We start from the raw sequence: 26,239 nt of genomic DNA, 5'->3' as shown, positions 1-26,239 counted from the left end.
CAAAATGGCTTCTGGACTGCCAAAAACGACACCAACACCTCGTCTTTTGCTCAGGGAAAGACTGAAATCTATTTCCGTGAGTACCCACTGGGGCTGTGTTAAGGCTGGAAACTCCCCTCGTGTCCCTCCTCTCCCTGCCCCCAGCACTGCCCAGCTGCAGACCCCCTCCCCACCTCTCTGTGCCGTGCTCCTCTTGGTGGGGGCTGTCCTGGTGCACTAGGGAACACCGTGTGTTGCTACAGGGCAGCGTCTTGCCTCGCTGTGCTACCAGAGCCAAGTTAAACCAATGTACAGCTGAAGCCCTGAGCACGCGCCTCTTTCCCTCCCCTTTGTCACAGTAATTCCTTCTGTCAGGCTGGACACTCACCCGTGCTGCTCTGACCAACCTGCCCTTGGGCATGTGGGGGGGAAGCTCAAACTCTTCCCTGAGCCTTGAGAGACACGGCTGGTCCCAGCTAGAAGAGGTTCCAAAGCAGCTGTTCTCTCCCATCTCCTGTGTGGGGCACAGATCCAGCCCTGCAGACAGCCGTGGAGTCAGGGCCACAAAGGTCCCCTGGCTGTTGGGGGCTACTTTGACTGAAGATGCCTCATCGCTGAGGCTCTCTCAGGGAGATCCTTCTGTTTCCTTCTGTCGAGGGGCCTGTGAGCCCAGACAGGAGAAAACAAATGCTGATTAGCAGAGAGAACTAAAACGTGGACACATTCCTGTGCACCTCACTCTTGGTACAACTTTGCTTTCTTGCGTCTCTTGGACTCACCCAGCAGCGCTGTCTCCTCGCTGTGAGTTATGAGTGCTGTGCAGGGATGGAGTTGGGGGAGTTAGGAGAGCCCCTCCCAGCTCTCTGAAAAGGTCACTGCCTCAATCCAATGAAACTAAAGAGGAAAGAAATGCCCAAAGAGCAGAAATCCCTAAACATGTCCCATCAAATCATGGAGAAGCTAATGGGACACAGCCATGTGGTTGGAGTATGTGTATTGCACTCTGTATTATTAATTTACTGATGCTAAGTATTTCAACAGTAAGCTTCCAGGGCTTCTAGAACTGTCTTAGATGATGTGATTGCAAATTATTCATCTGTAGCAAGGGAACAAGAAAAGCCTATATGAACAATGGCATCTCTGAGACACTTGCTGTTTTGTTTTGTTTTGTGTTTTTTGTTTTGTTTTGTTTTTGCCTTTCAGCTGCTTCCCTCTAAGTTCATGAGGGAGAAGTTTCTCAATGTGAAGAACGCCAGCACTGGGGGGAATATTCTGCCCAGAATTGGCCCATCTCTAGACACTGGTCAAAAGGTATCCTTTTCCTGCTCTTTTCCTTTCTGTTTGATGTGAAGTTTGAAGAGGGTGTGTGCTTGTGGCAGGCTTGCCTCCAGCAAAACACCTCAGTGTCCAGCTCCTGTTGTCATTGCAAACTGCTGCTAGTGGTGGACTTGGAGTCCCGATCTGCACTAAGCCAACACAGATAACCTCTGCTGAAGCAGCTGGGGTTTGCTGGAGTGTAGCTGCCATTGCTAAAACAATGGGGGGAAGGCTGGGGACACAAAGGCACAAGTCTGCCATTTGCCATTCTCCTGCTGAAACAGCCACCGCTTGCTTTGGTATGGTCACCATCAAATGCTTGGGGTCATAGGATTCCCTCCACAGTGGCAGCATTGGCCTTTGAAGGCCGGGGATCTGCAGGAATTACTTCTGATTTAACAAAACCCTTTGCATTCATGCTTTGGGTTGGAACAATGTGTTGGGACCCTGACGTGGTGTTAGATTTTGCAAGCTGCCAGATGTACGGGGGCCTCACCCTGGGCAGAGGGGAATGGATGTGCTTTATCTGGATCAGTGCCTACTTAGAGGTGTGTTTAAAGCTGCTTTTCTTGCAGGACTGACTCAGTATAAAGCACAATCCAAACAGGTGGGTGACCGAGGTGGGCTGTTGAGCAGGAAATTGGCAGCAAGAGACATGTAACAAACTCGTTAAGGATTGCCCTGGAGAGGGGGTTTGGGAACACCTCAGAGAAGGGCACGACTAAGGGACAGTGCATACAGCCACTCCCTTTGGCAGACTGTGTCTTCTGTGAGGTCACAGAGGAGACCTGCTTGTGTCTCTGGAGTGACAGCAGTGTGGCTGGAGAAGGCAGACAAAGCGGGGGAGGATTTTCTCAAAGCAATGTCTCTGCTCCAGAAGCATTTGCTGTTGTTGTGTCATACCAGACATGCCTCTTCAATGGCATTAAATAAGACAGCAATAATAGATTACAAGAAAGCCCCCATTTAAATCTCATAGAAAAAGGAGATACCAACTCTACTCTTACCCAAGTTGCTGAGAAAATAACTGAATGTTATCCTTATTCAGCATTCACCTCATTTGTCTTTTTCCTAATTTCTGTGTTACTTTATTTTGCCTTTACCTCTGTTAGAAATGCACTAACTTTTAAATACAATGAAAGGGGACAAAATCATCAAAGCAAAAGAAAACTGTTTATTAGTTAACAATTCAGCTGAGCCAGGCGTGTCTCCCTCTCCCTGGAGACGAACAAAGACACCCTCCAACAAAATGGCAATCTTTCTATACCCTTTATACCCATCCAGGGTGGTCCCTGTCCCCTTTCCCATTGCCTGGGTACTCGGGAACTTCCATTCTCTCTGACCGCCAACTTTTCTGTCCCCTCCCCTCTCATCTCCTTTTCAGTCCTTGTCCCAGCTCACAGCAACATGCAACAAACCAACCAGAACAAATCCAAACCACAAACAACAACACATAGAACCAACAACTTTCATTCTTTAACTTAATAATAATGATGTCAAAAATATCACCTCATCTCTCACACCTCCTCTGGTACTGTTCTCTTCTTACTGATGTCTAAGTTCTAGATCAAAAAGGATATTTGCAGTTGTGTGGGCCTTGGTTTCCCTGTCTCAGAGTAAGGGACATCCCAAATTGTTTCCCATGGAGTCTGATGTAAATTCGTGGGTTTTACTTACTCTCTGTGTGCTCAGAGCTCTGTTACCACATGGGCACAGGGCAGTACTTAAGGTAAGTGGTGCCTGGCATTCTGGAGGAGAAAACCTGGAGAAATACATGCCAAAAGAGCATCTTGGCTTAAGCCTGCTCTGTGTGGCCCAGCAGTTCTTGATCAGCTCAGAGCAGAGGTAGGTGAGCTACTGTTTCCCCAGTGTGGCCTGGGCAGACGTGCTCACCATGAGTCTGTACTTCAGTGGGGATCTGAGTGTAAGATTCTCCTTCATAAACCTTCCTCCCAGCAGCTGAACCTCTCCCTGCTCTCTCTTGCCTCTCCAGCTGTCATCAGTTGCCCCGAAACAGAGCCTGTTTCAGGTTTCCCCACCAGAGATGGTGTTTCAGAACGTCCCCGCTCATGTGACCTCTGACATGGTAGTGTCTATCACGAACAAGGGCAAAGTAAGTGCTGGGACATGGAGCTTTAACACAGTGCTGGAAGAAGAGAGTGGTGTAATTTCCACAGTGTACAGCAAAGCAAGTTTTCTGCTGCAGCACATCCAGAAGAAAATGTCTCAGCAGCTTTGTTCTGCAAGATGGTGGAAATCTTCCTGTGCTGCGAATTCTCCCCTGATTTTGCCCATGGGCTGATGGTATCTATCCCAAAGGAGTTTCCTTCTCTTGAAAGCTCTGGATTGATAGGAATGTGAGGGTTGTACAGTTCTTACCTGCTCTCATGCTTTGCCTTGAGTCTGTACCACATCCCGTGTCTCCTTGGTTAATTTTGGTTCCTGATAGGAATCTCTGCCTCTCAGCCTGTTTGGCTCCCTTTGTGCAGCTCAAAGTCAAAGCTCAGGGGCTGAGTCTTCTCCACTTTTTGCTGGAATCACTATCGTTAATGGCATTGGCACTGCAGAAATGTTCTAAAACAGCCCTGGAGTCAGACTGATGTAGCAGAAGCAGCAGGAGGCCTTTAGGTGCCCCTTCAGGCTCCTGCTAAACTTCATCCAGCTCTGCTCAGGTTTTCCAAAAGCAACATGCTGCTCTGCTTTTCCTTTGCAGAACCACAGCACATCCAAAGCCATGTGCTCCTGGAGGTTTTTACCTTCATTTGAAGAAACTGTGATTGTTTTGCGGTTTCCCAAGAGATTTGAGAGGGAAAAAGCTGAACAATGGCAGCAGTTGTGTTCCACTGTGAAGAAGAAAACTGAGACCATTTGAATTGCAGTCAGGGAAACATTTTCTCAAATGAGGCTTGTGCCAAGAGTGGGCTGGTGGGAAGAGACAGGAGGGAGTCCAAATCATGTGGTTTAGACTTTTTGAGAGCATTTTGGTGCTCAGGGGTTGTTGATATGTGAAATGTGTGAAAATGCATGTTTGCTGTGTCTGTGTATCCCAGAGGGCAGAACCTGGCCTGCTGGCTGCAGGCAGGAATGCCCAGCAGCCCAGCTTGCCTGCACAGGCAGCAAGAATGCCTCGAGAGCCAAGACTGGCTTTTCCTACTGGAACCACACTGTGAGTCAGTGCTGGTCATGTTTCTCCAGGCAGAAAATGCCTTTGAAGCCCATAGCCAATAGGCACAGCCTGTCTGTGCTTCCATCGCTTTTGGCAAGCTGATTGCTCTCATTTTATGGTTTGTCCTTGCTGCTTTACTGCCCCTTTAAATTCTCTTTGCCATCTCCTTTTTTTAGGGACTGCTGTGTTCCTTCTGTTGCTTTTCAGGTTTGCTTTTGTTCCCAGTAAGGCCACAGTGTTTGGTCTCCTCTCTTGCTGATCTGCCTGCATGACTGTATCCCCAGAACTGCCCTACCCAAAGCTGATCTGCTAGAAGGGGATTTCTTCCTTCCCCCAGGATAATGTGCTGTTTTGCTTTCTGGTAGCACATTCGCTCTCTGGAACACGACTGCATGGCTGTGTGCAGGCAGAAGCCAGCAGGCGTTTTGGCTTTGTTGAATATGCAGATGACTTGGTTCAGGTGCTCTGTCTCCATCCTGCTGGTGCTGATCTGCTCAGCCCTTCCTTCCCCCCAGGCACTGCCCTACTGCCCCTGGCCAAAATGCTGGACCCAGACAGAAGGGATTCAAGCCCACCCTTGTGAAATATGTGCCTGTACCTCCACAGCTGAAAGGGCTTTGGAAAAGGGGTCAGGGAAGGATGTCACCAGGGCACAGAGAGGCTTCCTCTCATCCTCTTTCTCCAAGTGGCAAAATCATCGTTCCATGTCTTTCCTGCAGCGTTCTCAGCTGGTGAAGGTCTCCATGGCGAGCTCACCGTATTTCCAGCTGGACTGCCCCAATGATGTGTGCCATATCGTGCCAGCAGGCATGTCCACCCCTGTGCGCGTCCTCTTCACTCCCAAGGAGAACAAGGTGAGACTGGAGGAGCCAAAACACACAATCATCTCCAAAGCCATTGTTCTCCCTGCAGTCTGGGTACAGCCCATTCCATGCTGTGAGCTTGGCTCCAGGCTGTGGGCAGGCAGCCTGCAGCCAGTCCCACCTTGGCGTGTGCTCTCAGGCACTGCACCCAGGCCTGACAGGCTCTGCTTCCCTTCCCTGCACATTCCTGGGCATTCCCAAGGGAAGATGCACAGGGAACAGTATGGAAATGACAGAGGGGTGTGGATAGATGATCAGCCATCTCTAGGTACAGTGGAAGGGGTTTAATTATTATGGAAAGTGCTGGAGCAACAAAGAGGTCAGAGAGCTTTCCTCATTCCTGACTGGCAACAGCTTCCCTGCCTCACTGGAGCAAAGAGTGTGCTTTTTCACACCCTCTGTTCTCCAGCCTTGCAGCTGTGCTTGTCCCAGAGCACAGCTGACCTTGAAACAGCTGCAAGGCCAGGGCAGAGCCCAGCCTGGCACGGGCACACTCTAGGTGAGCTCTAGGTGCCCTTAGTCAGCAGGAGCTTGGTGAGCTGCAGGGGACTTGGACACCTGCCTGAAAGAGCTCGTGTAGGGCAGGTAAAACCTGCAGGCAGACCTGTGACCCCAGAGCCTGTGGCAGTGACACTGCTGTGGCTCTGTCTTCATGCCTGTCACTGTGGTTGCTCTGTCAACTGGCACCCATTCCGTGCCAAACGTGCTTTTGCCTGGAGGTTTGAACACGGGTGCTGAGGCCCTGGCAAGTCTGATCTTGGTGCTGTGATCTGGAGGCTTGTTCATCCAGAAGGGTTTAGGACGTGGCATGGAAGGGAGGAATCCTTGCAGGGAAACAAAGAGAGGCTCTTTCCAGCAGCATCCTGATCCCTCTTGGCACTGTTCTTCTCCTGACTAGGTTGAAGAGGCAAAGTTAGAGGGGAGTTCTGAACCAACTGATGTTTCTACGCCAGGCCAGATGTGCAGGATCTCTTTGGGTGCAGCTGCTCTCTCATCTTCCTTTTGCTGCTTAGAGTCCGTTTAACACTTTGTCCTGTTCTCATACAGCGGGAATACAGAGGAGTGTCCTGTGTTTCCTAGCTCCATGTTTCTTAGAAGGGACTTAGGAATTATTTAACATAATTAAAATTGAGAGTAAAAATTATGGTGGCCTAGGCCAGTTCTCTGTATGACCCAAGTGATACAAGAGCTTAATGCCACTGAGGTGGGTTTTGCAAAGTGCACTGGTGTCCTTAAAATGTGAAATATTAGTAGAACGTAGTGTTCCTTTTGGGTGGAATAGGTAAATTGATGCCCTTGAAGGGTTATAGGAAATGGTTTTTCTTCTGCCATGGGGATGGCACTGAATGCCCTGTGCTGAGCTAGTTTCTTTTCCTGCAGGATTATTCCCATGAGCTCGTCTGCATGAGTGGAAGTGAATGGATAGTTGTGCCAATTCGGGCCATTGCTGCCCGAGCCATCCTGGACTTCCCTGACCAGCTGGACTTCCCGGTGTGTCCGGTCAAGTGCAGCACCCAGAAGACTCTGCTGGTTCGCAACGTCGGTAACCGGGCAGCTCGTTACCAGCTGAGCACCCAGAGGTGAGGCAGCTCATCTGTGCTTGTGCAAAACACCTTTGGGTGATGACAGAGTTGGGAAAGAGCAACAAAAGGATCCAGAGTATCAGAGCTGCTGCCCTGCAGCCCTGGCTGGAAATGGGCAGGATGGATGCCTCTGCTCTTGCTTTCAGTGTTCTTAGCAAGATGCAGCCTTTGAGCTTTCCCTGTCCCAGATTTCCTGGAGGGTGCTGGAACATGTTAGTAGCTGGCTTGCACCCTCCTGAGCACAAGCAGCTTCTGAAATGGTTCCTCACCACTGTCACCCAAATAGACCCATTCTCTGGGAGGCCACAGGCACGTGGCTTTCCAGTGGTCCCCGCATCAGATGCCCAACATGAGCTGTGTTGTGGGCAGCCGGTGCAGTTCCTGTTAGTTAAAGCTGATCTGATTTCCCTTGTCAGCTGAGGGCATCAGTCACCTCTTCTGTTCCATGATGAACCTTTGAAAGCCAGTTTAAAATTTCAAATGGATGATTTAACTCTCTGAATAAGGTGGTGCCCCCTTTCATTGATATTTCTTTTTAGCTGCTCTGAAGTTCCCATGTTTCTGCTGTTTTTTATTTTGGTTTGTGTTAAATGTTTGTCAAAAGATCATGAATTTCCTCACTGGGAACTTTTCATAACGGTCAAGCTCCTCTAATGCCTGTCAATATACCACATGCCCATAGGTATATGCACAGGTGTATAGGAAATCTGAGACATTTAGTGAAAAGCAATTGGCCTGATTGTTGGTAAATGATGGAGACCAGTTTTGGGAGCTGGCAGATGGACTTGAAAAACCACTCTCCATCATTTAGAAACAGTCTTGGCTAACTGGTGAGGTTCCAGATGACTGGAAGCTGGCCAGTGTGACACCCATTCACAAAAAGGGAGAGAAGGAAGATCCTAGTAATTATAGGCCAGTTAGCCTGAGCTCAGTACCTGGTAAGGAAATGGAGCAGTTCATACTGAGTCTCATCATGCAGCACCTACAGGATGGCCAGGGTATCAGACCCAGCCAGAATGGGTTTAGGAGGGGCAGGTCATGTTTCACCAACCTGATCTCCTGGTGACCCACCTGGTGGATGCAGGAAGGGCTGTGGATGTTGTCTATTTGGACTTCAGCCTTTGACACTGTCTCCCACAGCACACTCCTGGAAAAGCTGGCAGCCCGTGGCTTGGGCAGGAGCACTCTGTGCTGGGTTAGGAACTGGCTGGGTGGCCGGGCCCAGAGAGTGGTGGGGAACGGTGCTGCATGCAGCTGACAGCCAGGCACCAGTGGTGTCTCTCAGGGGTAAATTTGCAGACAACACTCAGCTGGGGGCGTGTGTCGGTCTATTGGAAGGGAGAATGGCTCTGCAGAGAGACCTGGAACAGTTGGATGGATGGGCAGAGTCCAGTAGGATGAAGTTTATTAAGTCCAAGTGCAGAGTCCTGCATTTTGGCCACAACAACCCCCTGCAGTGCTGTAGGCTGGGGACAGCGTGGCTGGACAGTGCCCAGGCAGGAAGGGACCTGGGGGTACTGGTCCATGGCCAACTGGACATGAGCCAGCAGTGTGCCCTGGTGGCCAAGAAGGCCAATGATACCTGGCCTGGATCAGGAATGGTGTGGCCAGCAGGAGCAGGGAGGTCATTCTGCCCCTGTACTCGGCACTAGTGAGGCTGCACCTCAAGTGCTGTGTCCAGTTCTGGCCCCTCCGTTTAGGATGGACATTGAGTGCTGTGTCCAGTTCTGGCCCCTCAGTTTAGGATGGAGATTGAGTGCTGTGTCCAGTTCTGGCCCCTCAGTTTAGGATGGACATTGAGTGCTGTGTCCAGTTCTGGCCCCTCAGTTTAAGATGGACATTGAGACCCTTGAGCACATTCAGAAGAGGCAACAAGGCCGGTGAGGGGCTTGGAACGCAAGCCCTGTGAGGAGCGACTGAGGGAGCTGGGGTTGTTTAGCCTGGAGAAAAGGAGACTCAGGGGTGACCTTATCACTCTCTACAACTCCCTGAAAGGTGGCTGTGCTCAGGTGGGGTCAGTCTCTTTCTGCAGGCAGCAACTGGCAGAACAAGAGGACACAGGCTCAGGCTGTGCCAAGGGAAATAGAGGCTGGATATTAGGAAACAGTTTTTCACGGAAGGAGTGATAAAGTCCTGGAATGGTCTGTCCAGGGAGGTGGTGGAGTCACTGTCCCTGGATGTGTTTGAAAAAAGACTGGATATGGCACTCAGTGCCATGGTTTAGTTGAGGTGTTAGGGCATGGGTTGGACTCGATGATCTTGAAGGTCTCTTCCAACCTAATTCATTCTGTGCTTCTGGGATTTAGAAGATAAAAGTATAGAATAACTTTTTCCAGAGGGGACCTCTGGAAATCATCTGAGCAAACACACTGCTCAAAGCAAGACCAGTGTCTGGGGATTGCAAGGTGCCACTGGGAGATCTGGAGCTGTCTTTAGATGCCGTACAAGAGAACAAACATACAAATGGACCTAGTTAAAAAGCAGAAGAAAACAACCTATTAAAACGCACTCCATAGCTTTTCTTTTCTGCCTGTTGGGTGCAGTAGTGATTCATTGAAAGGGTAGATCTAACAGGATGAGAATCATCTTAAGGGACAGCTCACAATTAACAGATAAAAGGCCAAAAAGGCCCCCTCTCTTGGCAGTGGTTTTCATTTGGTTATTTACAGTGTCAGGGATGTCTCCTTCACAGCTCCTCTATCTGTGGGCTCAGGGAACAGCTTAGTGATGTTGGCTGAAATTCAGAGGAGTTAAGTTTAACTGTAGAGCTTATGTCCTTGGGCCTTGGGGATCCAGGTCTACGTGAGAGATTACTGCTAGAGCAGTAACAGAGGATTCTGGTGGGTACAGCCTGGGGTGGGATGTAGGGGATGTGGGGGCTGATTTGCCCTCAGTTTTTCAGCCCTGACAACTGAAACTTGGCTGGATCCTCTTCTCCTGATAATCTGAAAATAAGAAGATACCTTCTTTCTCAGGCAACCCCTGAAGTCACCTCCCAGGAGTGTTATTCCCATCCTGCCATCTGAGGGCAGGAGTACGTAACATGGGGCAGGATCGGGAAGGGAATGGAATGGAAGGTAGCGCTGAAGTGTGGCCAGGGACTCCCTTAACTGGCAGCTTCTCTGTTCTGGAGAAATTTCTGGCAAAAGAATAAGAAAAAAATCCTGTGCCTTGCCCACACCAGGCACTGATCCTCCCCCAGGCCCCAGCAGAGACCTGCGGCAGTGCGGGAGCAGTACAGCAACCAGGCTCTGGGGCTGGGGAGGCCTTGTCCTTCCTCCCCTCTCTCCAAAGTCTCACATCCAGCACATAAACATTGCTGGCCCAAGGTTTCTCCATCAGCCACTAGTGATGTTCTCACTAGTGGTAATGGAACAGGTCAGGCCCATGACTGCAGCAACAGATCCTTAGTGAGCAGAACCCAAAGCAAATTCATCAGCTGTCACTACTGACATGAATAAAGTTCAGCTTGCCAGATGTTCTCTTTATTTTTGTGTGTGATAAATTCATCATCAAACTCCCCAGAACACCCTTTCTGTGGACAGACTGACCACCAGCAAAGCACTGAGGAACTTTTGTTTCCTCGGTGGGGTTGTAGAAGAGCGCAAAGCCCAGCAGCTGCTGGGGCTGGGCAGAAGCACATTTCACCTGAGCTGTCCCTGAGCTTCAAAGGACGGAGTCTAGTGTTTGTCAGGCAAGAGGTGTTCACCTGGTGACCAATCCTAATTGCTCCTGTTAAATCCAAAATGCACCAATTCATTTGCATAATTATTTCCAACACATTGCTCAGAGTTTGTCTGCTAGGCCAAGCAAACAGTTACCAGCCTGGATGACAACCCAGAGTCCCAGACTGCATTGCTGGTAAATACACAGAAACCTCCTGTTCTGCCTCCTTGATGTGCTCCTGCTAATGGTGCTTCATTTAGCTGGGATTGGATCCTTCAGATTGTAAATGGCATCCTCCTTTTGGGTCTTGTTTCCTTGTCCCTATATTGCTCTAAATCTGCATTTGCACTCTTTCACAGTTTTGATTGCTCCTTTTCTTGGGGCAGCTTTCATTGAAAAGCTGATAAAATGTGCCCTTTTTAGGCTAGATCAGGATGTTTTCAAGGTAAAATAAACCAAAGAACCACACGACAAATTCAACTAATTATTCCTTGGTCTTCAAGGAAAAGTTCCTTCTCCCTGTCTGATTCCTAGGCTGTAATCTCGCAGGACAGGTAATGCATTAATATTTGTATCTCTTGAGATGAGGTTTATAGGCAGCAGGAAAAGAGAAATTCCTGAGGCAAGTCAGTGTCAAGTTGTGCATGCAGATAGCTCTTGTCCCTCTCTGTGCTTTTCACAAACCATTCTCTGATGGGATTGCTGGCAGTCAGACCCTTGAGTCTCATTGCAGAGAGCTGGATGCAGAGTATGGGAGAGATGAGGTCATTTTAACCCACAGGATCTTCTTAGGGCTGCATCTCCTCAGAAGTGGGTCAGTAGCTGTTTCTGATCCTGTCTGTTCTGTCTGTCTTCTGTTGACTGTGTTTGGTTTGCTCCCTGCTGGCCCAAGTGAGCCGAAGTGACGTGCACTGCAGAAGGAATATCATGGCCAGATGTCCCCTTGAGTCCTGACCCCTCTCTTTGTGTTGCAGTCCTTTCTCCGTGGTTCCAGCCACAGGAATTCTGGGCGTTGGTGACACCATGCAGGTGACAGTGGGATTTCACCCGCTGACGGCTGGTGACCATTCTGGATCCCTGGTAGTGGGCTGCACAGGTGAGTGCTGGGCTCTGCACGGGGCACAGGGACAGTTCTCCACCATCACTCCCTGCTCTCCCATCCCCCTTCCATTCCCTCTGGACGTAGCTCCCCTGTTCCAGCTTTACCCCAAAGAAAACTGAGAACTAGTTGGTGTTTGGGGGGTTGATAAAGTGGATCCCCTCTAACAGGGCTAAGATTTTTGCAATCCTGTTTTGCCGGGAGTTGCTGAGTGGAGGAAGGAGGAACCCTGATTCTCCACTACCGTGTGGCTATGCCTGGGTGAAGTTTTATTTTATTCCTGGGCAGTGCCATATGTGAGGTGTGAGGTCTCCATCAGGCTCTCTGTAATGCAGTGTATTTCTTGCACACCTCTGTCCCGTAATTTCCGCTTTTCCTTTGGCTTGTCACAGACCCTTTTGCTATGTTGCTCTCTACACGTATATATCATTTCTGTCTAATAACATTTTCAGGCCCTCGAGTTCCTGTTTGGTGACAAATCAAGACAAATTTTTCCTCGTCCCCATTTCCCAGGCCATTCATGCTGTTGCAAACCTCTCACATCTATCTCCCATTTGATTTCCCATAGACTGAGGAATGCCATTCAGTCTTCATATAGAAGCTGCTCTGTACTTATTAATCTTTCCTTTGTCCCTTTTTAATTTAATTTGAAATGCTCCAGCTTGGTTTTTGAGATCAGAACAATATAAAACATTTCAAGACTGATGGGGCTGTTAGTTTGGACAGGGAGATGATGATGATTTTCATGGTGTTCATTTTGCAGTGGTTTGTCATATTGCAGAGCCAGGCTGGTTGTGTTTCCTGGCCTGTGTCCCCTCCTGCTGTGGGCTGTCACTTCACTTGTTCCTCTGGGCCTCCTTTTTCTGCGCACATGCCCCCAGGCATATTTGCCTTTCAGCAACAAGGCATCCAAGGGATCAGGAGAGACAGGAGTCTCGTGGGATGCCCAGGGGAGACCTGGGCAAGGCAGGACTGACCAGGGCTCCTCAGCGTCTCCTGAAGAACTTTGATACAGAAATGCTGGTGATCTGAGTGGGTCACCTGAGCACATCTGACAAATCTCACTGTACATACTGTCAGCTTGGGGCCAAATCTCTACAAACACGCTCAGAAATAAGGGGTTTAAGGAGGTGCCCAGGACATCCTCACACTGTACACACAGAGCTGTCAGGGCGTGATGAAGGTACTGATCCATGGAACTGCTAATACAGCTAAAGCTGTGACACTTTGTTCTATGACCTATGTTTTGCTCTGTTCCTTGTGCTTCCATCAGCAACTGAGCTGAACAAAGACTCTGCTTTGTTCCAGGTGAAGAAAGTATTCACATAAACCTTCAGGGAAAAGCTGAAGATGTAAACATTGAGTTGAACACAAATTTAGTGAAGGTTGAGAAGACTTCTGTCAACATGTCAAACCACACAACCATGTTCATCAAAAACAACAGTAACATCACAGCCCACTTCCAGTGGAAGGCTTTTCCTACTGAGGAACACGAGAATGAAGAGAAGAGGAGGTTGGTGTGAAAAATGCATTTCATGAGATACACGGCCCAAGACTAAAACTAATGTATGGCCCCACGTTGAATGGTTTAGGCCAAGTAAACCATCCCTGGCATTGGGGTGTGTGTCCCTGGGCTTCAGGAGCCCAGCACTTGGCATTCCAGTTCCATTTATACTCCAGCCAAGGATGGCATTTTGGGAAGGAAAAGTTGATTGCAATGACTGGATTTCCTCAAGTTCTTATTGGGCTTTTGCCTCTCTAATCTTCTTCCTGCATGACCTGGCAACATCCTTAAACATTTCCTGAGTTGCCAGCCCCTCTTTCCAAAGGTGAAAGCCCCTCACCATCCCATCATTTCCATTTAATATTATAAAATAGCCTAAGAAATATATATGTTTATCACACTGCTATTTCCAAGTTTTGGTCATAGCAGAAATAATTTAAAAAACTATAACATACAGCAAAGTTATTTCAACATTATCCATATGGCATTCATTTTAATATTTGTGAAAAGCCAACAATACAAACTGTATTTATAACCCTGGGGAGCTGCTGCTGCTCGTCCCCAAGTGCTTTGCTCTCCTTCACTTCCACTTCTGTCTGCAAATATGTGGCTTATTAAACAAGCTGCTGCCTTTGTCTCTCCCTGTGGCTGCAGGCAGTGTTCTTTGCTGCAGCCATCGGCCAAGGTCTGGCTGGAAGCCTACAGAAAGGACAAGAAAATGGAGAAGGAGAAAGGGTTTTGTGAAAATCGCGCCCTCCTCCTGTCCAATAAGTATGAGCAGGACAAGGCAAAGGTGCAAGCAGACCCCATGCTGTTCTCCAATGATATTTTTTTCATTGAGCCAATGGTAAGTGATAGCTGAGAACCTATTTTTCCTCCTTCTCCTCTTCCTCTTCCCACCCACCCTACCCTTGCCCCATTCCCCCGGATGCAGTCACTCGGCAGATCCCTCAGCTGCCTCGATGTGCTGAGAGGGAGGACATGGAGTTTCTGGTGGTGGGGCTGCAGAGCTCTCTGCTAAAGGCATTTCTGCCCTGCAGGAGCAAGGCAGGGCTGGGAGCCTGACAAAGCCCAGCTCTGCTGCCAGGGCTCTAGCTCAGGGGCACTCCGTGCGTGCCCCTGCAGTGTCCCCAGGGACCCTTATTGTAGGTAGGGGCTCCCCTGTCATGTGCTGTGCTGTGTGGGGTTTAGCAGAGAGTGTTGGAGGGAGCACTGCCAGTTCCATACTGACCTGAAGCGTGCAATGGTTCTCTGGAAAAGGAGGCCAAATTCAGCCCAAGGTTAATCATAGAAATGCCAATCCCTTCCTGTAAGCACGACTTGCACTGTTTGTGAGTCTCCCTTCCAGTGTCGTTTGTGAGCCTGGACACAAGGGTGGGAAGTTTAAATGGGCCTTTTGAGTTCTCTTGCACACAGGGACAAAAAACCTTTTCCTTTTCTGCTTATGTAAGCAACCCCCCACGTCCTCCCATCAGCCAGAGCCCTGATTCTGAGTGTTGGCATTGTGAGAGATGATGAATGCCTGGTGCCTTCACAGTGCAAAATGCCTTCTGATCTCGGAGTAAACCCTAGAATAATCCCAGCCTCTGCTTTCTTTCCAAACAGGTTAAACTAATATTTTTATTTCCAAGGAAGGGGATCATGTTCTCTTCTTGGTTACTCCTATGGCCCGTCTGAGGCCAAGGGTCACCAGTGCCCAGTGGCAGTTACATACCACTGTGGCTGACAGCAGCGTGATGTGACCAAGAGCTTGTGTCAGAGCAGCAGGAATATTGTGGAGAGTGGGAGCTGATCAGCTGAGCATTAAGAGCTTCCAGCAGTGTGTTGAGCTGGGTCTGGAGTGTTTCCTTGGGCTTCTTGTGTTGTTCACTCATCATTGATGCTCTAAAGAAAGGCTCGCAGGACTGGTTGAAAACAAGAAGTGTGAAGTTTGAAGATAAATGTTTTGCTGTCTATTTCTGTTTTAGGAGGGAGAGATTGGGCCACATTGTTTGGCCGAAATCAAGGTGACCTTTAAACCCACAGAACCACGAGAGTATCGATGTATGGCTTACTGCAACATCTCAGGTACAGCTCCTTTCCCCTGTTTCTCTCACCCACAGTGAAGCCATGGTGCAAGCCTGAGCCCACTGGGCTCCCATGTAACTGCTGGCAAGAGTCCCTGGTCAGCAGGGCAGCGCTGGCACACCCCCACTGTCCCTGCAGCTTCCAGGGAGTCTCCCGTGCAAGGCCAGGGCTCGGAACACCTGTGTCTGGATTGCTGATCCCAGAACAACCCAGGCAGGGAGTGCAGGGAGAAGTTTTCATGCCATGGCTTTGCCAGCATTTCCTCAAAGGCCAAGGAGCTACAGAGCAGAACAGCTTTAGTGAACAAGCACTAAGCCCCTCTAGACCACTGACCTCCAGGATGGGTCCATTTGACCTGGATCCGTCATCAGGCAGTAGGAGCTGGGTTAGAAATGTGCTGCCTGACCCTGGCTCACCTCCCACTGCCAGACACCACCAGGCCAGAGGTGGCTGAGCCCCGCTGAGCCCAGGCTGTTTGTGGAAGGACCACCCTTGGCCAGCACCTGCTTCTCTCCCTGTGTGGGAATTGTCACCTTGCAGCTCTCAGTCTGTGGAAACAGAACACAGTTCTGAGTGTCAGAAACTGAGGACTTTGGCAACAAGGTCGTGTGCTACTGGGCCAGGTGATTTGGCAATTGCTGCCTGCCAATTTGCCAGGAAGCAATTGCCAAACTCTTAATCAGCTTTGTGCCTTCACGGAATGGATTTCAAAGTTCCTCTAAGTGCATGGGAAGGAAACCATAAGGTCATAGTATGTTAAGGATGGAATGGACCTTAAGGATGGAATGGAAGATCATCTAGTCCCAAGGCCCCTGCCATGGGCAGGGACACCTCCCACTAGACCAGGTAGCTCCAAGCCCCATCCAGCCTGGCTTTGAACACTTTCAGGGCTGGAACCTTCACAACTCCACTGGGGAACTTGCTCCAGTGTCTCACCACCCTCACAGTTAAAAATTTCTTCCTAATATCTAACCTAAATTTCCTTTCAATTTACACCTATTACTCCTTGGCCTTACAGGAGTAAGGACTTACAGGACATCAGAGATGTTTTAAACTCAGCGAACCGGTGGCTAAAATTGGAAACCAGCCCAGGGAATGAGTTAGAAATTGCAAGTCAATCCCAGGGGATATCTCCTGAGGGAAGAGAAGGGTCCATATCTTGTCCTGCAGCATCAGGAGCCGGTTGCATGCAGCTCAGAGCCAGGGACAAGCATTGAGGCAGCCTGGAAAATACAGTATAACAGAGGGAATTACTGCACTGAAATGGACATCTCTCCCCAGGCCGTGAGAGCAGGCTGCCCCTGTGCCTCAGAGGGGAAGGCCAAGGACCCTTGGTTGAACTCTGCAGTGATACCCTGAACCTTGGGAGCATTTCTGTCAACACCCCCCACAACTGTGAGGTGAGTGCCAGGGGTTGAGATGGATCCTGATGGCTCCTGAGGCAGCTGCAAGCTTGGTGGACCCGTGGAATTCCTGGCAACCTGGGCAGTTGTGAGCAGGGAATATTTCACATACTGGTCAAATCTGGGGGAGTCAGAAAGGTGTGTCTGTGGTTCAGGAAGCTCCAATCCCTTCTTTTGGGCAGCCTTCCTTAGAGATCAGCTGGGAGGCTTCCTGCAAAACAACCCCTTGGCATATGAAACCAACCCTGGGTCAAAAAACTGCCTGTTCAGAGGCTTTTGTGGCAGCACCAGACACAAGGCACCTTTGTACTGGGCTGTTCAGAAGCAGCTGGAAAAACTGGCTATGTTTGAGCTTCAGGCCACTGCAAACAATTTTCAGTGTCCTGCTTATTCATGGAATAGGAATAGTCACAGGAAAGCCTTCCAGCCTCCTGGCTCAGTGCTGGCCCTTGCAAAGGGCTTGGGAGCTCTTTCCCTTGCTGACCAGTCCCTCACCGTGCTTCAACCTTGGAGCATCTCTGGCTCTAAAAAGAGAAAAGTGCTCCTGGGAATAAAGCAAAGGATTTTTCTACCTATTTACCTCCCTCCAGTAGTGTCAAGTTTGCAAAAAAAATAGAGAGCAACTGAAAGAGGTAGAAAAAGAGGCGCTACATCATGCCAGACACTTTCAAGTTTGGCTGTGGAAGGGAAAGACACGCTGAGTTTTCTTACCAAAAGATGGTGCTGTCTGTACATTTCGATGCTGATGCCTCATTCTCAATGTGTTGTTCTCATGATATGGGACAAGGTGAATGAGTAGATGGTGCTGTTGGAGCTGTGCTAACTGGGGCAGCGGCAGCTCTGTGGCGATTCACTACGCAGCTGCAATCACCCCACATTGCTCTCAGGGCCAGGTCTGAATGAGCTTGGTGATGCTGGCCAGAGGTGGCCTGCTCTGTGTCCATGGGATAACCCCAGGGTGACTCTGGCTATGTGGAGTTACCACTGCTTTGCATGAAAACCCAAAGGCAGAACTTGTCCTGTTGTATCTTTTCGACTTCTGCCATCCAGCAGCACAAAGCATCTTCTGCCTTTTCCGGGTGTTAATTGCATCATTAGAAAATAACTCCCAAGAAGGGAAGATTCCACATGTGTTTCTATTTTGTTTTCTTGCTGCTGCAGGTGAAACTGATTAACCAAGGAGCTATTGATGCTCCCTTCACCTACATCCCTTCAACCACACACGTGGGCTCCTGCTTCAAGTTTGCACCTGAGGAGGGCATCATTGCACCGGGTGAGATCCAGACTATTCAGATCTCCTTCAATGCCACTGTGGTGGGGTGCTTTGAGGAACAATTCCAATTCAGTGTGGCTGGATCTCCTACGCCTGTGATCCTGACCATCAAGTAAGGACTCTGGGAGCTTGGTGGGCACATGTGTAGCTGTATCTGGGACATTCCCCACCTACCTCATTTTGGGGTTAGCAGAGAAAAAAGGTGTTTCCTGAGGTCTTAATCTCTGCTCTGTCCTGGCATTGCCTTACTGTGAGGATGCCCGCTGCCCTGTGTGGTACCTGGGGGGGTGGAATGACTCCTCCCTGCAGGGATCTCCCTCTGCCTTGGGCCATGGCATGGATCAGCTTTGGGCTGTAGCTGCTCTGGGTGCTCTGAGATGTCCCACCTGAACACCCAGCAGGGCCCCCAGGGCTTTGGAGATGGGCCAGCCTGGGTGATTCTGCACCAGCAGCAGTGTTTCTGAAAGCTCTGTTAATAATCCATCCCAAATGAGCCTCAGCTCGCCTCTCATGGCCATGCATGGAGACAGGCTGTGCTCCCAACTCCTGTGCAGAGTGCTCTGGTACCTCCTTTCCATAGCCAGGAAAAGGCTGATGTGGGAGACAGGGAACTGTGCAGCAGGAACTGTCCCAAGGACATGGGCATCATCCCATGGGCTGGTGCCATTGCAAGAGATAATCCTGGCCCAGCAAAAGGGAGAAGGGGTGATGACAGGGGAGGCAGAGCTCAGTGCTAGGACCAGAGCAGCATGAGGGCTTGTTCCTGCTAGCCTGAGCCGTGTGCTGATAGGATAATGTAGTGTAAGCAGGAAAGCTGATGCTGGCTGCTCTGGAGCTTTGGAGCTAGGCTGCTGCTGTTGGGAGGCACAGGATCAAGGCAGTAAAGAAATGAAAGCAATCTGCAGTCAATTATACCAATAAGATAAGGGAGATGGATAAAAAAGAGCCTGACATTTATTACTTAGCAAGAGAAAAGTGTTGAGTAGGTGTGCTCGTAGTAGAGAAACAATTATGCTGGTTTTGTTTCTAGAGGAAAAGTGCTGCTTTTTTATTTTGGAAATCAAGAGGGAACCTTTCACCATCCAATAATGGATTCTCCTCTGTCCCTTCCCCAAACTGGTCATGGGATGTTATTGCATAAGCAGCTTTCTCCTTGAGCAAGGGCAGGTGTCTCTTGTTGAGGTGTGTAGAGCAGAGCCATTGGCAGTCCTGTGAACACAGGTGAAGGCACAGTTCACTTGTCCTTGACTTTTAACCAAAAGTCAGAGGGGGCATTGATTGGCATCAACCATGAAATAAACTCGTGTTGTGCAGTTTCACGTGCTGGTGTCAGTGGATGCTGGTGACTTTTGGAGTCTGTCTGCTGAGTTCAAGGACACATGAGGAGGTGTGGTAGATCCAGGACACCCATGTCTGGTGGTTTAAGCGATTGCTCTTGGCTGTGTCAGCTGGTGTGCTGGTGACAAACCGGTCCTTTCCTCTAGGATTCATCTGTCCACTGTGTAGAACTGTTGGTGCTCTTTTCAGAGGATGTTTGGGGCTCCCTTGGCTTCCTGTCTCAAAACTGTCATGTCTGGGTGGGTTCAGGGTCCTTCATGGGATCACCAGCAACTCGGGGCTTTTCCTGCCTGCCCTGTGCCCAGAGCCCCATCAGTGGCTGTCTGCTGCTGGCCACTTGGCTTTAGCTGCCTCCCGTGCACATGGACACTGTGCTGAGCACATGGTGGTGTGTTGATTTGAAACCCACGGTGCCTCTGACACCAGGTTTTATGTCCCCGAGCCATGACAGCCAGAGGCTTTGCAATTCCCTTTAACCAAGCCATTTCCTCCTCTGTCCTCCTCATCACAGGGGGCGTGTCACCGGACCGACTTTACACTTCGACGTCGATGAGCTCGACTTCGGTGACATCTCCTTTGGTGAGTGTTCCCTGGGCTGGGACACAGCGGGAGGGATCTGTGCGTTCCAGAAACGACCACTCGAACATAAAAGCATCTGGCACTCATGTTCTGCCACAGCAGCCTCTTCAGGGTGTGAACTGCAGGGCTGCTGGTGCCTCAGGTGGCATTTTGCCACTGTGGCATCAAATAGAACCAAGTATTTGCTGGTGTCTCTGACAGATTCTGCCAAGGGAAGCAGGATTTTTCCTGGAATGGAAAGATGACCCCCTCCCTCCAAATTATTATACCTTTGACATGACAGGGCTTCCAGGCATAAATATGGGAAAAGGAATAACGGTTCTTTACTAGAATATATCAGGACAGCACAGACAACAATGCAATGGTGCAAGTTTCCAACCCGCCAAGTCCTGTTTTCCCCCCTTGGTGTAGTTATGATCACAGGCAGGAGGAGCTGTGGGCTCTGGCAGGGCAGTGATCCCCTCCCAGCCGGCCCCGGCAGGGCGGGAAGCAGGAAATCACTGCCTTTGCAAACGACGGGCAGCAGGGCATCTTGGCACTGCCACACAGCAGCAGGCAGAAGCGGGGAAGGCAGGCAGGTTCGATCACGGTGCTGAGTTGCAGCCTGGTGAAGTCCCGGGGCCAAGCACACAACGTCGCGCAGCACCACGCTGCCGACCTTCCCTCAGTCTCATTTGAAGTTCTGACATCTGTGTTTGTCCCTTTGTGCCTCTCGCCTCCCTGCTGGAGTCACTGCTGGAGCTGACAGTGATCACTCTTGACGGGCACAGAGAAGCTCTGGGCTGCACCCGCAGTTGTTTTCCCCTCATCTGTGTTCAAATGACTCTTGGCCAGCAGGCCTGGGGAGAAGTCTCCTCCCCACAGAGCTGGCCAGCCAAGCCAGATGTCCACTGCAGAGCAGGTTGTGGCTGGTGTCCAGGCTCTGCAGGACATCCCCACCATGCGTGGCTGTGTCTCTGGCTTTCCAGTACGGAAAGCAAATCTCAGAGCTAAAGCGGGGTAAACCCTTGCAGGCAGCAATCACAGGGAGCAGCGTGGGTGTGATGTCCCCATTTGTTGGGTCAGGTGCGACATGGTTCCTAATTGTTAATCTCGAAGCAAGGCTCGGGTTTGTCTCCAGTTGAGTGGGCTCTGAGCTGTCACGTGCTCAGTCTGTTTGGCCCAAACCAAGAGATGCCTTAAGGAGCCTGCAGAGAGAAACTGCATTAGAGTGCTTTGCATCATGTTCTAGCTCCTGATTCCATCCTCCCTTTCTTTCGCTGTAGCTTCTTCTCAATGACGACTGAATTTGTGTCCTTTTCCTAGGCTTTCCCTTCACCAAGACCTGTCGCCTGACTAACACCTCCCCGGAGCCGCTGACATTCAAGCTCCGCGTGTCGGACGATGGCACGCAGCCTGCTGTTAGCAGCTTTGATCAAATACGCAGCGACAGTGACCCGTCCTGGAGGAAGGGAATTCATTTTGTTGTGGAGCCAAGGGAATTTACAATGAATCCCAGCCAAGGGACCATCCTCCCCCAGGGACACCAGGATATCGAGGTATGGAAAGAGTCCAGCCATACACACTTCAGCACCAGGGCTGAAGCTTCACTGGAGTGTGGGAGGGCTTTAGCTCTGATGCCAGCTTTGAGCATCGTGTGAGTGAGAGATCTGCACTGGTGTGAGGCCTCTGTTAGCTGGGCTACTCAGGATGTTCCTGAAGGAGCACTGCTTTGCTTCCAAAATCACAAGCTGAAATCATGTAGCAGATGGTCAAGTGCTGAGGCGCAGAATGATTTGTGTTCACTGCAGGGATCTCCAGTGAAGACCAAAAACTCCCCAGGCCATGAACTGCCCAGCACGTGCTGGGCCACACTTTGCCCTCAGCTTCCTGCTGTAAAGCTGAACTCATTCTGTTCAAGTCAGCAGATTTCCTCTGCATTTATGTCATTGTAGTCAGATGACAAATTGGCCCCTTAATTTGAAGACAGTAGTGCATCAAGCTTTAGTCTAATTTTTTAATTTAGCTGACCTATGCTCTGATAGCAAGGTGTGCTTATCAAATCTGGTATTTGCCAGAAGGCTTTTGTTACTCTCAGAGACTGTGCTCTACCCGTGGACCAGCAGAAGAGTTAAGGCAAAAGCCTCCCTTTCCTTAGCACCAAACAAGAACTGGAGGATACCACACGTGGGTAATGAACTTTTGTAAGGAGGAATTTACTGCTCTTCTCTTCAACCAGGTCACCCTGTGTTCTAACACTGTGATGGAATTCTGCCGGAAATTGCTGGTGGACCTGGAGGAGATTGGCGAGGGAGTGGCATCACTGATCATGCAGGCCAGGTACCAGCACTTCCCTGGCCTCCCCCAGCACACTGCCTTGCACAGGGTGTACAGGCTGCAGATCCCAAGGAGAAGGGTTGTTTAATGACCTCATGTTCTGCCCAGCTGGACGTGAGAACAGCAGTGCTTGGAAAGCAGCCTGTGGTGAAAAGCACCCCTACTCACAGCCCAGCATGGTCCTGGGCCTTTTTCTAAAGGGACCAGGAATGATATAATTCATTGGCCTGGTGCTTGAGGTGGAACTAATTTCCTAAGGGCCTCCTCTCCTTCTTCCTGCATGAGGTGGAGTTGTGCTGAGTTGCAACCACCCTGCATTGGTTTGGGACACACCAAGCAGCCTGCTGAGAGTCAGGGTGTGGTTCTGTTAATGAGGGCGTGTGACAGTGGGGAAGTGGCTGACAGCAAGAGTGGTGAGGGCAAGATCTTAGGAGGAGAAATCAGCCCATGGTGTTCAGCTCTAGTTTTTCTCTTTCCCTCTGCTTCGTATTTTGAGCTTTGATGTTCTCAGACTTAAAGCAAAAGTTGCTCTTGCTGCAGCAGAATTCCATTGTGCTGTGCTGCTCTAGGTGTCAGTTTAATGACAAGAAGGAAGCAGTTCCCTGGTGCTGTTCCCACTCCCAGGCAGAGCCATCCACTCAGTGCCTGGGCTGCCATTTTTTAAAGCAAGTGCTATTGGGGACAGTCAGTGCATGGACCTGTGGAGTGAAGGACAGAGGGAGCTGTAGGAACTGGGAGGGCGTGATCACCCCTCTGTAGGGCAGGTGTTGTCTCGTGCCCTCCAAGGCTGGGGCGAAGAGCTGAGTTCTCAGGCAGGGCAACAGCACCATGGGAGAGAAGGGAGTCATTTTTACTGAGACACTAGAGTCGTGTGTTCCTTGAGCCTTTGTGAGCACTGATCCTTGTTGGGAAGGCTCCCTCAGAGCTCATGGATCACTGGCACTGTTACAGGAGTCCTTGCAAGCCTTCTTGGGTAAAGGAGGGGCTGAGGCAGCTGTGGGACAAAGTGCTTTGCCTGGGGCACCTGGCAGCCTCTGGGCGCTGCCTCTCAGGGTTCGCCCGTCCTTGACAGGACATGTTTTTGTGGGAAGACTTAGAAGGCAATTTATCACTGTAGGGCTGTTAAATGTTTATTTGACAGTGACAAATGTGTTATGCTCCATTTCACAATCTTTGGGGGTAAACGTTCTCCATTCTCTCAGTGTCTCTGATTCCCTTGGGGTCATCTCTTTGCCCAGATGTTTCGTTCCTAAACTGCAAGTGTACCCCCCAATCCTGTGCATCGATGACTGCCGCCTGAAGGTGCCATTCGAGAGGACGCTCTTCATTACGAATAACACCCACCTTCCTGGCTGCTACGGCCTAATTCCCCAGGTTTGGCATCGCACCCACCTCCTCCTCTCAAATATTATTGAGGAGATTATTAGGGGAAAAAAAGGGTTTGGATAAGACCTTGCTGGTTTCTGTTTGGTCTTAAAGAGCTGCTGAGAACAGGATCCTACCTGAATGTAAACTTTAGGATGCAGTTTAACCTCCTGAGGAAACAGTTTATGTTCTAGTTGTCAGGGTGTTTTCTCGTGGGAGATCTTAGAGGGTTGTGTGATGTGGCTCTCTCTCTCCCGGAGCCTGTGCTCTGTTTTTGCCTCGCCTAGCTTGAGACAGAATCCATACCAGAAGGAATTTTCCCTTCAGGGTCTTAAAGATCCCAGAGGCTGCTGGAACCTTTTCCTTTAGAGAGAGCAGGCGTATGTTGATGGCAAAGGGAAAGACTCTGCCCTTGGTCTGGGGGCTTTATTCTGGGGTCCTGCCCCCGCAGAGTCCAGAGATCTGTCCAGTCCCCGTCCCTGTCCCGGTCCCAAGAGCAAGAAAGATTTTCCCACCTGGTCTCCTTGCTTTACCCAGGGGGAAGGGGCTAGAGGCAGGGATAAGGTGGGAGTGGAACGGAGTTGGGTTACATTCCAGTGTGGGAGGATGGGCAGGGAGAAGGAGCAGGGACAAACCTCGTGATATATTTTCCAGGGAAACAGGGTGGTACAGAAGAAACTGTTACAAAACCCAGTATAAAAATGAAATACAATATAAACCCAAATAATGCACAACAACAATTGTGAAAAGCTGCTGCATGCACAGACACCGATGCCTGTGCTGGCAGCCTCCTTGCACAACCCTCTGAGAATGCTAAGCCTATCATTCTTGCATTTTTGTTTGTGCCTTTTACCTTTGTCCTGGGGATTTTTAAAAATGTGCGTGAGTTGCTGTTGTGGTGGATGTTAAGGAGTTTAAAGTTCCTTCAGAGGTCCCTCTGAAGTTGCATTTGATTCCGTCCCTTCTAGAAACGCAAGGAGGACTCTCCTGTGTTCTACTCCAGCCCCAAACCCTGTGGGATTGTCCAGCCTCACAGCACTGCAGAGATTCCACTTGTAGTCAAAGTCCAAACATTGGGCAAGCATCGCACCAGAGTTCGTATCGGCGTGTTCGGGGATGAAAGAAACCCACTGGTGAGTGCAAGGGGAGGTGTGTGCCTTTGTGCAACAGTGTGCAGGGATTCTTCTGGGGAAAACAGGCACAGGCTGCTGTGGGGAACGACAGAAGGGATTGGTGGCATAAACAGCTCATGCCTTATAGGTGGTAATCTCAGTGTCTGACCCAGAATGTAGTTCATCTAAGCTGGAGTCGGGGTTAATTTTTGTTAATTAATCTTTAAAATGCTGTTAACTTTGGAAACATCTGTTTTAAAATGTCATCTCTCAGCACAAAAGAGGGTGTCAGAAGACTTCTGGGGACCTTGAGCTTTCTTTAGAAGAAAGGAAGGCTGGCATTTGAAGAGTAGTTGCAAGGATTAAAATTTATATTTAAACATATGGAAATGATGATGCCAGATTCCCTGGAACGCACCAAACATCAGAACCCGGACCATTGTGGCACTGCATGTAAATCAGTCAACAGGAAGGGCAGGCAGTGCAGGCTGTGCCAGGGAGCCTGAAGTTTGACAAAGCAGTTGCTTTCAACTTTCAGGCTGCTTACCTTAAAGGGAAGGGTTTATCCCACCAGAATAACCAGTTGTTTAACTGTCAGCCTGGTGTTAACTAGGGATTTCTTGCAGAGGTTCTACCTTTGGGCCAATAATTTGGAGTTTCAAAGTTTCACTTACCTTAATCCCTTTCAATTTGGAGGTGAATACATAAGTTTTTTGTGTTTTTTTCCCAAAAGCCCAGCATTTCAGCTGGAGAGTCGTAGCTGTCCCTAAAGAAATAACTTGAGTGGGGTTCAGCTGTTTAAGCTTTTTTAGGTTTCCCTGTTGTGGTTTGTTGTTTTTTTTTTTCCTTAATCTTTCTTGCCTGCTTTCATGAACAGGGAATACAACTACAGAGCTATGGAAAGCTGTCAGAAATCTACCCAAGTCCAAGGCTGATAGAGTTTGGCATGATCCCAGTGCTACAGCCTAATTCACAAAGTTTTACCCTCTTCAACGAAGGTTTCCTCCCTAGAGGCTTCAGGATGGAGATCGTAAGTATCTGTGGGGCTGTCTTCCAGGGAAATTGGCTGGTCAATGGCAGCCGTGACTTGGTTTTTATCTGCAAGATTTCCATATTGCCCTGCATGAGAGGAAGCAAGATACTCCAATATTCCATCCGGGCGAGGCAAGAGGAACCAGGCTCTGGAGAGGTTTTAGCTGGGGCACCCCCCAGTGAAATCAGGTGCAGAGATGTTGGACCAGAAATTCATCTGGATTGTGTTGACAAGTTCTCCCCTAATTTTATGGGAGGTCTTTAGCTGTGTGTGTCACATTTTTGGAGCTCTGAGATCAAGAGAAACCTGTGGTCCTTTGCTCCTCAGAGATCATGGATTTCCCTGTGGTCTCCCTGTTCCATCTACATTTGCTTTGTGCCAAACTGCTGTTCATAGCAGAGAACAGGGTGTGAGGTCTGTCCTCAGACTGCCCATGGGGATGCAATCTTCACACCTGCTGTGGGTCAAGCCAGTTGGGCTGTCCACATGAAGACACTGTGTGGGGGGGGTTGTGCATCCCCACAGCCTGTGGTCTCTGTGCTGTTGAAGAGCATCTTTGGGGACCAGCTGCAGAGA

General features: G+C 49.7%; 1 protein-coding gene across 1 annotated transcript in view; it reads left to right on the top strand.

Annotated features, from left to right (window-relative positions):
* Positions 1-3,340: 3,340 nt before the first annotated feature.
* LOC120757944 (hydrocephalus-inducing protein-like) overlaps positions 3,341-26,239 on the top strand; it is a 37,357-nt gene continuing 14,458 nt past the window's right edge. The window contains exons 1-15 of the mRNA XM_058422143.1: positions 3,341-3,409; positions 5,182-5,316; positions 6,706-6,905; positions 11,549-11,670; positions 12,982-13,186; positions 13,832-14,024; positions 15,145-15,244; positions 16,526-16,644; positions 17,809-18,032; positions 19,770-19,837; positions 21,143-21,375; positions 22,056-22,156; positions 23,392-23,527; positions 24,487-24,651; positions 25,508-25,660. Of these exons, the coding sequence (XP_058278126.1) occupies positions 3,341-3,409; positions 5,182-5,316; positions 6,706-6,905; positions 11,549-11,670; positions 12,982-13,186; positions 13,832-14,024; positions 15,145-15,244; positions 16,526-16,644; positions 17,809-18,032; positions 19,770-19,837; positions 21,143-21,375; positions 22,056-22,156; positions 23,392-23,527; positions 24,487-24,651; positions 25,508-25,660 (2,223 nt within the window). The remainder of the gene's footprint in view (positions 3,410-5,181; positions 5,317-6,705; positions 6,906-11,548; positions 11,671-12,981; positions 13,187-13,831; positions 14,025-15,144; positions 15,245-16,525; positions 16,645-17,808; positions 18,033-19,769; positions 19,838-21,142; positions 21,376-22,055; positions 22,157-23,391; positions 23,528-24,486; positions 24,652-25,507; positions 25,661-26,239) is intronic.

This window comes from Hirundo rustica, chromosome 11 (genome assembly GCF_015227805.2).
Source record: "Hirundo rustica isolate bHirRus1 chromosome 11, bHirRus1.pri.v3, whole genome shotgun sequence".
In the NCBI taxonomy this organism is placed as follows: Eukaryota; Metazoa; Chordata; class Aves; order Passeriformes; family Hirundinidae; genus Hirundo; species Hirundo rustica.
Note: the sequence above shows the minus strand (reverse complement) of the source record. Positions and strands in the feature narration are given on the sequence as shown.